Source organism: Cydia strobilella, chromosome 15 (genome assembly GCF_947568885.1).
Source record: "Cydia strobilella chromosome 15, ilCydStro3.1, whole genome shotgun sequence".
NCBI classification, from domain to species: Eukaryota; Metazoa; Arthropoda; class Insecta; order Lepidoptera; family Tortricidae; genus Cydia; species Cydia strobilella.
In genome coordinates, this window is record NC_086055.1 from 261,261 (window position 1) to 279,598 (window position 18,338).

Below are 18,338 nucleotides of genomic sequence, written 5' to 3' on the forward strand. Positions count from 1 at the left end.
CACACACACCCATGTAACACCTATAGTTCTGCGTAACCATTTGTTTACATTCAACTTTAGTGAGTTTGTATGTTGTGCTAGCATAGCGAACTGCATTCATGTTCTCTTAGACACTGAATTTGCTATAAATCTGTTGACTTCAATGTGAAATAGTGAAGTTACGAGTGACAGTGAAATAAAACACAATGGGTGTACCAATGTTGAAGAACTGTTGCTTTTGCGCGAGTTTACACACAGGAATGCTCATTATAGCATATTTGTATTCAGTGAGTATACGGCCTGCAATTCTAGTGCTTACAAATAACTATTCAGTCTTACGTTAACGCCTTTAGTGAAATAACTAAGAGAATATATAATTTTAGGGTTATTTGAAGGCCTAAAATCTGAACTGATTTGTTATCTCAAAACAAAAGGGAATCATATGATAATTTAGACATTTATACCTAAGTGTTGTGACACTACCATAAGTTGTTTAAGTATACGCTTAACTTTCACTTAGAAAAACTGTTTAAGGTTATAATTTCAGGAATGATATGAATAGAATTTCAGTAATGTGTAAGTTTTAACTCCTAAAATTAAAAAGCGTCTAAATATACAAGTGATTACTTTTGCCGTTAAAGAATAAACAGGCGTTATAAAACGGTGAAGTGAAGTAAGGTTTGTAATAAAATTAGGAGACTAATTTTCATTTGTTTGAATATATGACTGAGTATAGGTTTGAGGGATAGGGGCTGCGACCCCCGTTCCGGCTCTTACCTGGTCCAGCAAATATCGCTGGCCGTGCAACGCGGCAATGCCGCTAGCATTGTTGGCACGTTTGGACCAGGTGACAGTCGGAACGGGACATAGGCCTTTTATATACCTACCTATACATTGCCTGTTAGTTTGCTAAAATTATAATTAATTTTATTTTTAGGTTTAGTACTTCTAGTTTTAATTTTATATTATGTGCTGTGTTCAAGATAAAATAAGTATTTTACTATAAATATAATTATTCTATATATGTATGTACTACAGTTTAAATTAAAACATTGGTGTTTTATGACTGAGTATAGTCATGTTTAGTCATATGACAGAAAGTATTTTACTGAACTTCATCTCAGTGGTATGCAGGGTAACGTTAACAATTGAAATTCATAACATAATTTTCTTTTAAACTTTAATCTAGTACGGTTTTGTACACAGTTGACTCTTGCAAATATGATAATATATAGTTTTCATATGTTTCGCTCTGGCATTAAATTTGCCCTTGATATATGAGTAACTGAATTCTTTAACATATTAATAATTATCTGTCAGCGTCATGCATATTATGTGGCGTTCCATACCTAAAGGGTCTTTTATGCTCGATATTGAGTTAAGCGTGGATCCTAACTACGTTATATAAGCTACACACACACACACACACAAACACAAAATAAACCATGACCCTTAGTGCCATACCTACTTATAAAAATGTTAGACATCCTAAAATCGCACTTTTGATATAAAAACTGTGTCCCGCCGTAAATCACCGCTTGTTCAAGCCTTGCACCTGCTAAACTCGCTCCTCGAATCAGCACCAAACTGTGATGTGTTTGCGAGTGGATGGTTGGACGATGAATGCTTGAGGTTCTGCGAGACGAGGAATGAACGGCCTTCTTCTGTTATATGTTAATTTTGATTTGTCTACTATGTGTATGAAATGTCTATTGGTTTCACAGTGCTTTGGATCACTGTTATGCTGTGAAATGTAATGAATAAAAATAATAAATAATAATAATAAAAGAAGATTGAAACGCATTTCAACTATGTTGCAGTTAAAAGTTATAGATGATGACTGGTTATGTATATTAGTGTTTTTCTTTACAATACACCAACATTTTGGTGACACCTTGATAGCAAGTCGTAGAGACAAAAAATAAAATAAAATAAACTTATTTGTGAACTTTTCTTAAATGTTTTGCTTTCTTTTCAGGTATGGGCTCTAGTAGAGCTGACAGGGTACTGTCTAATAGTGACGTTTCGTCCGCTGGAGTCGGTTCGCGGCGACGGCGGGCTGCCCATGAGCAAGTACGTCACGTTCGTGGTGTCGGCGGGCGTGACGGGAGTGCATCTGCTGTGCTCTCTGCTGCTCATACTAGCGGCATACAAGGTACATACCATGTAATGCTCATGTCACTTTCTGGAAAATAAACTAAACTGAAACTACAGAATAAGTAATAGCATTATCATACAGAACGGCCACGCACCGCCCCGCCCCGGCTCGAATTACCTCGCCCCGCGACAGTAGATTGACGGCCGTTTGCCGGCCGCTTAGTACTATTTTTAAGCAACTTTTACTCACACTATGACGCATGACGCGTGTACAGACGTGCCGTTCACACATAGAAACGCAAGTGATTTTTGATGTATAGCGTGTCCGCCCTGTGCTGAAACTGTACAATACATGTAGGCTCTAGTAGAACAGGGTACTGCATGTTCGACGACGACATAGAAACAAATACAAGTGTATCATGTATAGCAGTCGGCGTCAGCGCCGAGCATGCACGCTCGAAGCGTGCGTCCCGCGACCCTTTAGAGGCCTTGGGTAATGCAAACCTAACTCGTTTACAGAAGCTGTCATACCTCACGCTGCCATGGACAATAGTGACGGGCCTCCTGACGGCGATGTACTTCGTGCTGTGTCTGACCGGCATCAGCCTCGTGCTGCAGGACTCAGGGGAGCAGCTCGGCTTCGAGGCCGTCTTCATCTGCGTGCAGTTCATCAGGATCTGTAAGTACAGTTACATGTGTTATGTCTGACCGGCATCAGCGTGCCAGGACTCAGGGGACCAGTTTGGCTTCGATATATATATTACATAGATAAAAAATATCCATAATTCAGGAACAAGTGTTTGTAATAAATGGGCATTTTCACTTTAACGTGTACCCCCCGTTTTGATGGTGTCCCTCGCGTTCAAAAATTTATTACTGTGATAGGTACGTATTTTTCATAATTTAAACAATATAGATATATAAAATGTATATTAAATTAATGATTGCGATGATAATTTAGTGTGTTAATACGCTTAATGTAATTATTTTACATTTTTAAAGCAGCGCGGGTTAGTAGTTTTTGAGGTGTCCCTGTGGTAGTATCGACATTCTACAAGTGGCGACATAAAGTAAGATGACGTCCCTAATAATCTAGATTGGGAAGTCCGCCACATGAAAGTATTTTTAAATGTTTTACTTTGATTATTAAATTAAAAACGAATTTTATATAACGGTACCAAAAACTGATGCCACGATGGCTCCTCTACACGATGGGCCTCCTGTTTCGTATCCTGTATGACACAATAAAGCACATCTTCAGATTACTAATGGTAAAGCTGAGTGCCTAGCTGAAATGCCAATCGTTAACACTCCATAGCGAACGAAACGCTAATGTCTCTATCGCACCGCACTAATATACACTATTAAAAAAATTACCCTCCCATAGAAAAAGGAACAACCAAAATGTATGAAACAGGCAAATTTTTTTTCGCGATTTCGGGGTTGGTCCCATAGTAAAAGTTGCTCATTATAATCCCAAAAACTCCCTGGCAACGGGAATGCACTGATTTTTTAGCCACCCTGTATAAGAGTGACAGGCAGAGGTTACCGTATTCGCTACTGCGCAAACGGTTGGCATCTCGAGGCACCCTGAAATACGAATTGTTCCAGGCATCTCCGTGTACTGCATCATGGTGGTGCACAGCCGGCACAAGCAGATCATGGCGGAGGAGGACGAGGCGCGTTTCCAACACTCCGGCAGGATCAACAACGGGAAGAATGAAGACTACCCGCTCATACGAATATAAAACTAGATACTAAATCCAATGCCCTAATTTATTTATTTTAGACTTAATTGTGTAAGCGTTTGCGACTTTGACTGCGTAGTTGTTAAACGTGGGGAAGTTTAATAACTACGCAGGGGGGGGGAGCAGTCCGAGAGAAAATGCACGACAAACTACACTAATTAATGTATTATGACTCAGCACTCTCCTCCTAAGGGATTTTTTTAAGAACTGCGGGTCAAAAAATTTGTTTTCCCCTCACTAGCTCGGAAAGCCGTCTTTTATCCTTTAAAACAAGCGGGGAAAAACGCATTTTATCCACTGGTGGGGAAAGTAATTTGACCTTGGATGGAGCGTTTCCATAAGAAACATTTGGTTTTTTATATGATGTTGAATTTAATTCTGAACGCACAAGTTGAGTCGATGCAATTTCAAAACGCATCGTCAGAAATGTCAACATTGTCAACAAAGTTATTTTGGGTTAATTTTATTGTTTGTATAAATTGACATGTAAAAGTGCCCCTGTGGGCTATTTGCTAAATAAATGCTTGATGTTTGATGTTGATGTTTGAAAAAATTTCTCTCCGACTCCGACACGTAAAAATACACAACTTCCAGAGTTTTCTGTTATAATATCGTATTATCGTAAAAAAATGAGTGATTCCAGTGATGAAGATGATCTAACGCCTGTGGATGTTGCACTTTCCTCGCTATAGTGAGGGGAAAAGTTTTGTGTTACACACGGGTGCAAGTGTATTTTACTTCTCGTGTGTGAAAACACTCGCTACGCTTAGGATTCTATTTTAGAACCACTTGCTTCGCTCGTGGTTCAACTACAGAATCCTTTCGCTTACTCGTGTTTCAATTCCACACTCGCAGGTAAAATACAACTTTGCACCCTTGTATAACAAATAACTATATTTGACCTCTAGTATGCGTGTGCCAAATGGCTAAACTTTACATAGATTTGCGGTTCATCTTTAGAATTGGGCTCGTACGCCGTCCACTATAGTGACAGCTAAAACCTATACTGTCGCCATCTATGACATTCAAAACCTTTGACATTTTCCAACCGTATTTGTCGAACCAAATTTTCCGCAACTTGTTGTATACCTGTAAAACTTAGCTGTTATAAAGTTGAAAGCAATATTTCACGTTTACATGTGATTGCTAGTTAAAACGCTGCAGGTGTATCAAGTCTGAGCAAGATATTTGTGACGTTCCCCGGGTAGGTACCTAATGGCGGCTGGCGCTTACGTCGCCGTGGTCACCGCACTACCCAGGTAGCAAAGTGTCGTCAGCGACGTCATAATGACGTAATTATGACGTAATTATGGCGTCATAATGACGTTGCTGACGTCATAACGACACATAAATGCTGTTTGGGTAGAATTGAAGAGGATGGGCAGATCGCCGCGCCGTAAGCTTTACTCATGGAACATCACATTTAACATGTAGTATCCATGCTTAGGTTTTCAGTCAAATAGTTATTATTTAATAACAAATATACTCGTAGCAATAATTACTTTAAATTTAATAACTATGAATTTTCATGGTAGTAGGGTAAGAAGTACCTCATACTCTGGCATTACTTACGCTCCTGCAACGTTTTTAGACATAACATTCGGCGTCCCCCAGGGTTCTGAACTTGGACCTACATCGTTTCTATTTTACTCTATATTAACGATCTGACAAACCTCAGAATACAAAGATGTCTTACGCAGATGACACGTCATAGTCTTTGAAGGTCCATCCTGGGAGTCCGTGTTTGAAAGAGCTGGCTCAAGTCTCAGTAAAGCGTCTTCTTGGCTGAAACGAACCTTTTAACTCTTAATGTTAATAAAACAAATTACATATGTTTTATGTTCTGTCCCTCACGGGTGCACGCAGTAGCCCACATCTATGGGATCTACCGTCTATGGTCAAACCATATTACATCGAGTTAAGGTATATTGCACATCTGGGTGCCTTCGTGGTTATGAATGGTCCGGACAACCATTCACTTTCCTCGGGTCACGAAGTCGTGACCCGGGGGTCAGTGCACCCGCGGTTTAATATAAAATAAGTTTAACTGAACTGTGTTTTGAGAGAAATTGTCTAAACAATCTTATGTTTTATTTAGACAACTTCAATCTGAGCAATAAGACAGGCAGGAAAAGCTAGCTTGGATGCGAATTCTGATATAAATAACCGGTGTTTTGATTTGTCAGTGTCAAAAGTGACATTTCTTCAATCAGAAACGTCACTATTGTCAGATCTCATCCATATCAAATACAAGTTAAATTCATTTTATGTAGGTATTAAAAAAATGTTCTTACATGCTTTTACATAACTAGCAATGCTCATATATAGGAGTAACGACTTGGTGCGTATATAGGTAAATATTTATTATGTAGTATGTACTATGTAGGTAAATATTTAGTATGTAGGTCTTCAAAATTTGCAAGCCATTTTTCGACCCCTTGATGCAGCTTTTGGAAGTCAGTAATTGGTCGTTGTATTTATTGGATTTTTACAATCGTCTGTAGGTATGACTGTTGATAGAAAAGTACAGTTGATTAAATTATACACAATAACTTACTCATAGGAACTTTTGACGTCTGTAATATTTAATATAAAAGATTTTATATGTGTAGGCCTGAGTGGACGCTCAAAGCGGAGCGTTCGGCGGGGCGTGCAGCGTGGCGTCGGGCTCACAAGTGATGTAAGCAGCGTGCAGTAAGGCCGCTCCTATACGTTTGCATTTGTTTAACATGCACGCCGCACGCCCCGCCCCGCTGCACGCCCAACTCGAGCGTCCACTCAGGCCTTACACTTCTAGCTAAGTATCATTTGATATTTACCACTAGATATAGGCTTAGTAAGTAAGCTTGTTAATTCTTTCTACACAGATACTGGCAGACCCGGGCCATGATCTTGCAATGCAAAATGCAAAACGTTAAGCACACAATCATTCCAACTTTCGTTTCCGTAACAATAGTGTTAGTTTTATCGCCCATCAGCAATTAAAGACCCGCCAGGCAGAGGCGAGACCACACTGAACAGCTTGTTTTTAGGGTTCCATGTGCGTATCGGGTTTATTTATTTATTTAGACTATTGCACATAAAATGAGTACAAATGTCGGACTTATATAAAGGCATGCTCTACCAACCAATGGGCCAAAAATAAACGTTTTTATATGCAGGAGATAGTAGATAAGATAACCATCCAGTTTTGCGCTGTAGAGTAAATCATGTATCAAAATGGTACAAAATCCAACAGGACTCAGAGATAGCTCTTTAAATAGGCATTTTTATCTACCTACCTGCTTCGGTCAGATCTATAAGCACCAATGAATTCTATTGATAACTGAGATATTCCAATAACATTATGCATTCATCCTAAGAAGCATCGTAATCGGCAATCAGAATTAGCAAGAGTTAATTAGACGGCTGTCTGGCATTATCACTAAATCATTATCATTGACCATCATTTACGGGTAACAGTAGATCGATAGACATTAAAGATTATTAGAATTTTCGTAATTTGTGTGCCGCAATTATGACAAGGCTAATTGCTCACGATTTTTCGTCGCAAATGATGTTAATCTAACTCTCGCTTTTAAGTTTTTTACATCATTCTACATCCTGAGAGCATTTCGGGTCTTCTAAATGAAAGCCTGACAAGACTCTATTTAGCCTTCGCCATATTGCGGTTTCAGTGGTAGATACCTGTACAGTTAAAGATTTTAATTTTGGGCCCATTTTGTACCTTGTCACAGTGACAATAATATGAGGTCTCTGGCTTAGTCCTTGTTCTGAGTCTCTAGGGTCTCTAGCGACTTTCATATTGATTGTCACTGTGACAAGGTACGAAATGGGTCATTAAATGTTCGACCGTACCTGTTTTGCTGGTATAAGAAGTAGAGAAATATAATTTGACAACATGCAGACTTCAGAAGGCTCAGGGATGTCATCGAATGCGACCGTGTTAACCTTGTTAGGCTTTATGTTTTTCTAAAATGAGGGCTAACGCGTATGAATTCGCCGCTAGGGGCGCTAGTGTATAGATGGTGGCCTTTTCCATAGTTCGAAATGTCAAATGTCACGCTGTTCTTTAGTCTTTTGGACCACCATCAACAGAGGCGCCAACTGGTGAGCAAAAAAACGATAGCCCTCATTGCATTGTCTGCGTGATTTTTCACTAATGTGTAAAAGGTTCATCAATTTTGTGGACACTGTGGTTGGTTCTTCTTCAAAACACAGACCAGCCAGAGCCGGTTTTTGAAGAGAGAATCTAATAATTTTGTAGCTTAACTTTAACGCTTATGGTGCAAAACCAGCAAAAGCTTGAGGCGTCGCAAAGTACGGAAGGAACGAAACATCCATCACTTGCAAAGCGTTCACCAGAATAAAGGTGACGTTCGAATGTCAACTGCAGCTGCATTACTGTTGCGGCGTCGTTGTAGCAAGACGTCGGATCCGTCACTACCAAACTTTAATGGAGCTGGGCGGTACATGTTGCCAAGCAGTGATGGCAGGTGGGCCAAAATTGCTTTCAGATGAAAAGAGTGCCTGGCGTCCGTTGGGTCGTTGGGTGGACGACATTCGGAAGACTGCGGGTCACTTCTGGATGAGATTGGCCCAGGACCGGGGTAAGTGGCGTACTCGAAGAGAGGCCTATGCTCAGCTGTGGGCGATAAAAGGTTGATATGATGATGATGATGATATTGGGTCTGGTAATAGTTTCATAATTTGGCTAATATATTAATTGGCAGTATAATATTTTCGAACTTTACGGATTTGATTGAGGTACAAGACAAAAGCATTACGTGTGCGACATCCTTGTGGAATACCCCGGTATAGATAGGCGATTGTCATCTCGACGAGGGCCCCAGAGGTCACAGCCGTCACAGGTGAGACGAACATTCGGTAAGCTGTAGAATACGCGGCGGAATGCGGGCGAACGACCGGCGCGGGCGCAGCGGGCGGTGCCCTGCTGCCGGCCCGGCCGGCTTAGGGCTTTCTCTGAACTTAAACCTTGTTTTATGTCCTATCGCCACTAATACTAATGTTTGTCCGATCTTTTGACTATCATCAGATCAGATTCGTTTTTTTTTTACATTTGAAAAACGCATCTTGTAGAAGACATTAGGTTAGGTTACAGTGTTTTGTATATTAATATTATGTAGCTTGAGTACGGCAAACATCTCCATACAATTTACCTATAACCTTAAAACGCAAAATATTTATTAAGATGACAGCTGCCACCGTACCTAAGCTGCGGCGGTTATTGAGAAAACGCATCGATCCAACAAGAATATTTTCTAAGTTGCAATGTGTAATCATATCCTGCATTCACCGATATAAAATACCTATAATCCCAGATATTTACTAAAGTTGCCGATTATGATCTTTAGTTAAAAAGTGAAATGTTTTTTATAGTTTGTATTTAGTTTTACATATCAATTTCTTTTTTTTCTTTTTTATTTAATTTATTTTCAAAAACGTATGGTACATTTTGAAGTTATACTAGGTTCGCCAAACTTGCGTTTAACGGCGAAATGATGCCCTCATTTTCAACGTTAGTACCTTAATCTAAATTTAATGATTAACTTATATTACTATGTTACACATACTTTTTTGAAATCCTTTTTCGTCTAGTCTACATTTTAATAATATTGTAGATTGAGAGTAAATTAATCATGAACAAGACATCCAAAAATAATAATATCATCAATACATTAATATATATGTCATAAATATATGAAATTCAAATTGACTCCCGAAAAGAACTATAGTTTTTAGAGCCAAAAGTCCGAAGTCGAATCATTTTTTTATAACCAACTAGCCAATTGTTATTAGTGTTATTACTTATGTGTCAGCCAAAATTACCGTTCACAGCTGGGGCACTTCACGATACATGATTAAGGTAATTAAGCGGGCATTAAATCAAAACACTTCATTATTTAAAACACTTTCTTCACAATTAATTCGGTTTGCGCTTTGTCGCGCCCGCCGGCGTTTTGGGCATAGACTAAATTAATATAGACCTCAGGTATTTTTTATTAACTGACACGAATGGCTTAAAATGGGTAAGAGTTGCGATTAAGAGGGTCGATATTCATTTCCTGGATCACAAAGCCCGCTGAGTTAGTCAGTTATAAATAAATAAATAAAATAAATAAATATTATAGGAAATTCTTACACAGATTGACTAAGTTCCACGGTAAGCCCAAGGAGGCTTGTGTTATGAGACTTATGGGTACTCAGACAACGATATATATAATATATATAAATACTTAAATACATAGAAAACACCCATGAGCCCATGACTCAGGAACAAATATCTGTGCTCATCACACAAATAAATGCCCTTACCGGGATTCGAACCCAGGACCATCGGATTCACAGGCAGGGTCACTATTACCCACTAGTAGTTCGTAGTTATTTATTTCATTATTTATGTTAATAATGAAAATAACAATAATGCTCGGAGTTTCTTTGCATCACAGGTCGAAAAACTATTAAAATAGAAAATTGCAGGAAAACTAAAGTCGGCTATTTCTACCTTAATGTGACTTAATTATGCAAAGGTACATCTTTCTAGCATAGCATAGCTCGCAGAATTGCAAACCTTAAGTGGCAGTGGGCAGGGCACATTGCTCGCAGAACTGATGGCCGGTGGGGCCGGAAGGTTCTGGAGTGGCGTCCGCGTACCGGAAGACGAACTGCCGGTAAGCCTCCAACGAGATGGAGCGATGACCTGGTGAAGGTCGCGGGAATTCGGTGGTTGCGAGCGGCACAGGATCGGTCGGAGTGGCGAGCCTTGGGGGAGGCCTATGTCCAGCAGTGGACGTCTATCGGCTGACATGATGATGATGATGATGATGACATCTTTCTAGTTGGTCGGATTGGGAGGTGGGTTGACCACGATGGTATATTGTTATTATTTGGGTTTATACGGGCCTTTGAGTGTCACTTCGATGGTAGGCAGCCTTTCCACTGAGGCAGATATGAGCGGAGATGAGACGTACGGGAATCAATCATAGCAAAGAAAACCATTATGGTTTGATTCTCGCACGTCTCCTCTTATCTCCGCAGTTAAAAGGCAGCCTTAAATTTCTTCCATTGGCAGAATATCACAAACATGTGTAGGTAGTTACTTTTAATAATTGCGTGTTAGATTAGATCATTAATGATCCTTATATGATATTAATTAAGCCAACAGGGACAGCTGGCAGCATATTGTTAGAGTCCATCCAAGAGTTCTCTGCACCGATTATTATGTATTAGCGTCAAGGTGTGGAACTCCCCGAACTCCTCTCATCTCCGCTCATTTCTCCGCCTCAGAGTAAATAAGGCAGCCTAAATGGGGATTTATTTTGTCCCCTCTGTCCGCTCTGTGTTAGTCTATAGTTGCGCATCGCGTCACTTTCTCGCACTCTCACTAATTCCAGTTGCATTGTAATTTGTAACATGTGGCCATTGACCCTAAATTTGGACGTAACACACAGTCGGCAGTCGGTATTTTTTAGGGTTCCGTACCCAAAGGGTAAAAACGGGACCCTATTACTAAGACTCTGCTGTCCGTCTGTCACCAGGCTGTATCTCAAGAACAGTGATAGCTAGACAGTTCAAATTTTCACAGATGATTTATTTCCGTTGCCGCTATAACAACAAATACTAGAAACAGAATAAAATATTTACTTGGAGCTCCCATACAACCAACATGATTTTTTTTGCCGTTTTTTTGCGTAATGGTACGGAACCCTTCGTGCGTGAGCCCGACTCGCACTTGGCTGGTTTTTTAATACTCGGTGGCAAACTATATAACCCGTGTAAAGAGTTAAAGACGTGCCTTTATAGGCATTTGAAACTCCAAAAGGCCTACTTAAAGGCTTTTACCCTACAAAAGGCTAAAGGGTTTATTTTTGTTTGGATTTCATAGAGAAATAGGCCCTTTGGAAAAGACACTCCTCATTTAACTTTCGATTGGCGGTTTCCATCTACGATTGTCATTTTGGCTAGTTCCCCGGGGCTACATAGATTCTCATAAACCATAGCCTTGCCGAAGTCGAAAATATATTATGCATTTGTGATCTACATATTGACGATAGTCGTATTTAATGGTTCGTGTTTCTATCGTTGTTGAGTGTATTCGTTATAGACCGCGAGCCAGGCGCAAATTTCGTCAGTCATCGCCTCCCGGGCGAAAACTCGTATAGCGGTTAACGGCCATGTATGATGAATCCTCGTGAACGTCAGCTGCCGCTCCGTTGGTGGGTTGAGGAATGGCAGCCATCGAAACGCGTAACACGGTCTTTCCACCGCGATACAACCGGCTGACGATTCGTTCTATTAACAATAGCATCTAAACTATCATCTGACAAAGTATCACACGGGAGGCGATGACGCCGATGACTGAAAAGAAGTTTCTTTTTTACATGTTCATGTGACCAGCAGACGGTCTTTCCACAGCGATACAATCAGCTGACGATTTTTTTTTATTCACAATAGTATCTAAATTATCATCTGACAAACTATTGTTTTTTTATAGATTTTATTTGCTGCCATTTCTCAACCCACCAACGGAGCGGCAGCTGACGTTCACGAGGGTTCATCATACATAGCCGCTAACCACTATACGAGTTTTCGCCCGGGAGGGAGGGATGGAAATCTGTTCCTGGCCCGCGGTCTATTCAGTTTGCCGGACTTTATATATAGTGCCTATTGTGAGGATGTGAGCGATTACAATATTTTACACAATGGACACTTTGTGTTCTGATTACTAAAATTAGCCAATTAGCCTCGTAACATATACAGGTACAAACATATTACACGATAACATTCAAAATATTCGAATGATACTCGTAAATCAGAATTACCCTTACAAATCAAAGGATGTTAATTGTGTGAAATGTGTCCTTTATACTTACTAATACATAAGACATACTTAAGACAAACAATTAATAGCAAATTGAGGCTTGCAGCCAACTTGCAGCGCGTTTATAAATAACGCCATACTGTACTGTTCTTACCACAGTCAGCAGCAATATTTAGTTGCTAAGCGGGCGAGGTGTTCAAAATGATCTTGATGCGACTTTATTGTTAAGAGAATAAGAGCGCGTCATAGTAGACTGTTAACCAAGGGATGAAATACACCCATTTCTGTCGAGGTAGTTTGGCGCTCGAACGCAGTGAGTGCCAATAGTCCGAGGCTAAAATGGTGCCTTTCACCCGAGTTAATCACTACTTTTCATTAAAAAACTTACTTGGAAAGTAAAATGCTCTAGTGCATAAACGTATCATTACCTGCACACTTTTTAGAACAATAACGACCCACTTTCAGAGCATGAGAAATGAAAAGGTAATTTTTAACACCTCGCCCGCTTAGCAATTTCTGCTGCCTACTGTACATAAAATATTTATAATCAATTATCAGCATACAGTTAACAAATAATTACAAAACGTTTAGACGCGCAATCAGTCCGTCAGAACAAACAAACATACAAAGATTAGTGTTTGTTGGACACCTGCCGCATATAATAGAAAGTGTAATTATCTTTCGGCCATACAACCAAAGATGGATTTCATTGTAGACACGAAATGGCGGTGAATATTCACTAGCATTAGCTTATCGATTGACAAACCACAGGTAGCGGGTTCGAACCTCTGATCATACACATCATCCCGTCAACCTATGTACCTAGACTACCTAGTAACCAGCTAGGTTAAGTATATGAAAAGTCAGATCGCAGATGCTTCGTAAAAAGGTGATTGCGCCAACACGTGGAACTATAATATGTTGCCAAAGCATCTATCTATACATATAATAAAGCGGAAGAGGGTCGAAAGTCTGTACATGAAAGATATTCGAAAAAAAATTGGCTGGGGATACTTAGAATCGATAACAGAACACATTCCAACAGTTTTTAGAATTTTTGTCTGTTTATCTGTTTGTCTGTTTATCTGTTTATCTGTTTATCTGTTTGTCTGTTTATTTGACCGCGCTACAAATGAAAACGGCTGAACGGATTTTGATGAAAACTTTACTAATCTGTCGAAAAAATCCACGGCCAGGTTATAGGCTATAAAAAATTGAGAAATTTTACCCCTAAGGGGGTTAAAAAGGGGATGAAAGTTTGTATGGAGTTCAAGATTTATTTTAAGCTAGCAATTTGAAACTTCGTAAGAAGATATATTATTGAAATACAAGAAAACTAATTTCAGCGTTTTGGAAAATTCATCCCCTAAGGAGGTGAAATAGAGGTTGAAAGTTTGTATGGAGTTCAATTTTTTTTTGAGTGCGTTACTTGAAACTTTGTATAATGGGCATATTATTATAATACAGGAAAAGTAATTTTAGCGTTTTCAAGAATTCGTCCCCTAACAGAGTTAAAAGGGGGTTGAAAGTTTGAATGCATTACAAATGCTTTGAAACTTCTTAGAAATGTATGATAGACGATTACAAAAAAACTAATTTTGACGTTTTTGGAAATTGAACCCCTCAGGGGGTTGAAAAGGGGATGAAAGTTTGTCTTGGGGTGCAAATTTTATTTTAAGCCAGGAACTTAAAACTTTGCAAAACGTTAATTATATTAAAAAGCAAGATTTTTTTTTAGCGTTTTTAAAAATTCATCCCCCATGGAAAAAGGGGTTAAAAACTTTCTTGATAACTATATCATTTTAGCTACTAGGCCAAGTTAGGTATCGTTTTTGTATAAATCGGGTATGCCGAATTAATTTATGATATCAAAATGACACCATTCCCGAGTGAAAACACAAAAAAATATGAAAAAAACTTTTTTTAATTTCTCTTTACGCTTAAACCGCTAAACCGATTTAGATAAAATTTGGTATAGAGATAGTTTGAGTCCCGTGGAAGAACATAGGGTAGTTTTTATCCAAAAAATGGAGACTGCGTTTGCATGGAGAAGCGGCCGTGCCCTTTCCTCTTAATAATGGTCACGAAGGTGGGTACTTTAAAAAAAAAACATTTTTCAGTAAATGTCAAACGATTTGGGACTTATACGCGTTACCATGCCTTCCCGAAAAAAATCGAATCTTTCGCGAAAGTCTCGTAATGCATTGCGGCCACAAGGGGCATGGTCTCAGGAGTCTAAAAAAAACCACGGTGAGAGACTCAGTGGCGCTCTAGCCAGGCAGGTCGCTTCGCTTTCGGCTGAAACGGCAAGCCAGCGCGAGTCTCGATTGTGATCCCAAATACATCGTACGCAATACATATGTGAGCGCAGATCCTGACGGAGTGTGGCGCCGGAGAAGCCGTGTTCATCCTGCGTATCCCCCTCATTCCGAGCAACTTCCCGTTCCGCTTTAAGCGCCTACAGGTCCCCGTGAGTATCTGCTTCGCTATGACTATCAACAAGTCGTAGGGGCAGACGCTACGCAGTTGCATTTCCCACTCCGAAAACAAAAAAAAAGGGGCAGACACTGCCCGCCGCCGGCGTCATGCTTAGACTGATTTGACTGGAGGACCGATTTGGATGACATGATTTTGATGGGAACACCCAAATATTCCGAAATACGTTTTTCCGATTTTTATAACCACGACTTTCATAATCCCGATTATTTATAAGTCCGAAATATCAAAATTACGATTTTTAAAAACACGATGGAATAAAATTACGAATGTGCTATTTCCGAAAACTTTAAATCCGATTTTCACTTGACAGAAAGCTTAAAGTTCCGATTTTACACTTTTCCGAAAATATTTTTTTTCCAAATTCCTAAATTCCGAAAAATCATTGTCCGATCGGAAATAAAATAATTCGGTATTCAGAAATTCGGTTTTTTACAAGATTGGAAAAATGAAGTCCGTGATATTCAAATGAAGACTCACGTTTTAGTAATTATTACGGGTACCTGTCGTGCCGCGTCATGTTAAATTCGGCATAAAATATTTTTGGCATAAAAATTCGGCATAAATAAATTAGACAGAACTGCGAACCCGAACTGTTGCTAGAAGTGGGTTAGGTTAGGTTAGAACTGCGACCACCAAGAAAACGAACTGTTGCCAGAAGTGGGTTAGGTTAGGTTAGAATTGCGACCCCCAAGAAAACGAACTGTTGCCAGAAAAGTGGGTTAGGTTAGGTTAGAACTGCGACCCCCAAGAAAACGAACTGTTGCCAAAAAAGTGGAAATTTAAAAATTGGGATATTTAAAATAGGAATCACGTTAATTCGGAATAAGGGCAATTCCGAATTCGTGATTTTGAAAATCGTAAATGTTAAATTCGGTGTTTGCCACCATCGGAATTGTTATAGTCGGAATTATGTAGTTCGGAATTTACAAAATTCGGCTTTTTGGGTTTTCGGAAATATAAATCTTCGTGATTTTCATCATTCGTAATTATGACAGTCGGAATTTTGATGGGTCGAGCATTTAAAAATCGGAATGATAAAATTTGATAAAATTCGACATTCTAAAATTCGGAATAATTATTTTTCGGAAATATGTAGTGTACCCGATTTGGATAGGTACAGTCAAGGACGTAAAAATACAAAAATGGTACTGTATCGTTCGATATACACCTACTACTCTATGCCGTTTAAATCACGTCAAAAATTTTAATAAGGGCAAAAAAAAACATTTTGGAGTGTAATTTTATTTAGTGGTAGCAAAGAGGATGTAATATTATAGAGCGGTACTGTCATAGTAAATTTTGTAACCACACTAAATTCACTGCCATCTATCGACACACTTTAAAACTAAAAATGAAGATTTTTAAAAATACGATAAAATGTATTTAAATATGGATAAATGTTTTTTTATTTTATTTGCATTAATTATTTTTATTATTTTGACCCATGTTCTTTCACTGATATGCGTTAAAATTGTTAAATAATAACTAACAAAACTGTTAACGCCCTCTATACGAGAGTAGGCAAAAGGTAGTAGCGACATCTGATCGAGAATCAAATTTTCGTGATTTTCGAGGCACGTTTTTTCCTTAGACTGTATCCATCTATTACGGAGTTATATCTATCTTTGGTGGTAGGTACCTAATTGTAAAATATTTTATCTGGACTACAGTCTTCTAGCGTATCCATTTGTCAACTTTACTTTAAGTTCCGTCTCCAGGGGACAGGGAGATAAATTAGGGGTGAATTAGCCGCTTACTGACACAGACCGATTTCCACGCAGGCGAAGCCGCGGGCACAGCTAGTAATATATATACGGCTTATAATAAGATAGCGCCGCGTCAAGCGTAAAAAATAAGGTTCTTCGAGTGATTAATAAATTCTATATTTTGGTAATTTTGTTAAAATAGGTGATGATAATACTGATAATTTTATGTTAATACTAACTGCTTGATGATATACCTAGAAATCCTACATTAATTTAAGTCTTGAGCTAACTCGTCTTCGTAAAGCTATAGTAGCTTTATTTCATGGTTCAATAAATATTATTTGCTTAAATAAAAACAGTTTCACACACGAAAAGACCATTAAATTGTTCGTTCCGAAACAAACTAGTGTTATTATCGTATCAGAATGTTAGTGCCAAAGAAAGCGATTCTATCACTTCAACCCATCTTTATCGACCATACAATAATCATTACAAATCCATTTCCGAGATCTCTGGTGATAACAGTAATTGGAATCTTCGACCACAAAAACTATTCATTTTATACTCAATTATACCTATCGTGGACACAATTGAGTGACTATGTGTATACTTTAATGCACCGAGATAAGATCTATCCGTGGTTAGTTAAAAGTGCTGTTAAACTTCTCATGGAGAAGAAAGTTTCTCGACGATAGATATCAGTTTTTTTAGTGCTGATTAATGAGGTGTTGTGGTTTAATAATGTTTCCTGTTGAGTTGATCATTGGGTATGAATCAATGAACTACATAACTAGGCCGAAAATTAGTGATTACTGCCCTCTAAGGAAAATCCGATTCTTCATCTCGTTGATTCCATTATCTGCCTCTCTGCTGCCCGAACTCGCGCGAAATGTGATACGTCCAATATCGTACCAAGGTATCAAGGCCGTGATAAGATATTTTTGCGCGCTTCATCGTGTATCGTGTAGAACATTGCAGGTGAGGTGATTGTTTTGGCAAACTTTTACTTGCCATTACGTACGTCTGAATTGATTTCTTCTAACCGCACGTGACGTTTATGCCACAATCTGAGTCAGTAGACCGGTAAGGAGAACATTAAGCTTGAGGCCGACTAGGCCTTTATATTAGGGTTCTTTTTACTGAAAAAATAATCGTATAGCTCGCCTGATACGAGCAGTAGTGATACCTTTGTAACTCCGGGTTGTCAAAATGCGAGTTAACTCCGATCCTTTGAAATACTCTGACGTAAGTACTTTTCCTTTTTTAATCCCAGACTGATGTGTAGTAGTCTCTAGAAAATACCAAGACAAGAAGTTCATTGCACATCCAAAATGTGGAAAAGGCGTGGAAATGTTTGGCTAAGTGGGCGGGGCACTTTGCTCTACACTTTGGAACAAAAAGGGGACGAAAAACATAACAATCACCAGCTGGAACCAGGGAGGAAATTATCAAATTATGGACATATAG

At 39.0% G+C, this 18,338-nt stretch overlaps 1 protein-coding gene across 1 annotated transcript; it reads left to right on the plus strand.

Moving 5' to 3' along the window:
• Positions 1-3,983, plus strand: LOC134747699 (uncharacterized). The gene is made up of 4 exons (XM_063682308.1): positions 1-266; positions 1,958-2,134; positions 2,596-2,755; positions 3,688-3,983. The coding sequence occupies exons 1-4, from the start codon at positions 186-188 to the stop codon at positions 3,822-3,824; spliced, it is 555 nt and encodes a 184-aa protein (XP_063538378.1). The 5' UTR covers positions 1-185; the 3' UTR covers positions 3,825-3,983.
• The last annotated feature ends 14,355 nt before the right edge of the window (positions 3,984-18,338 follow it).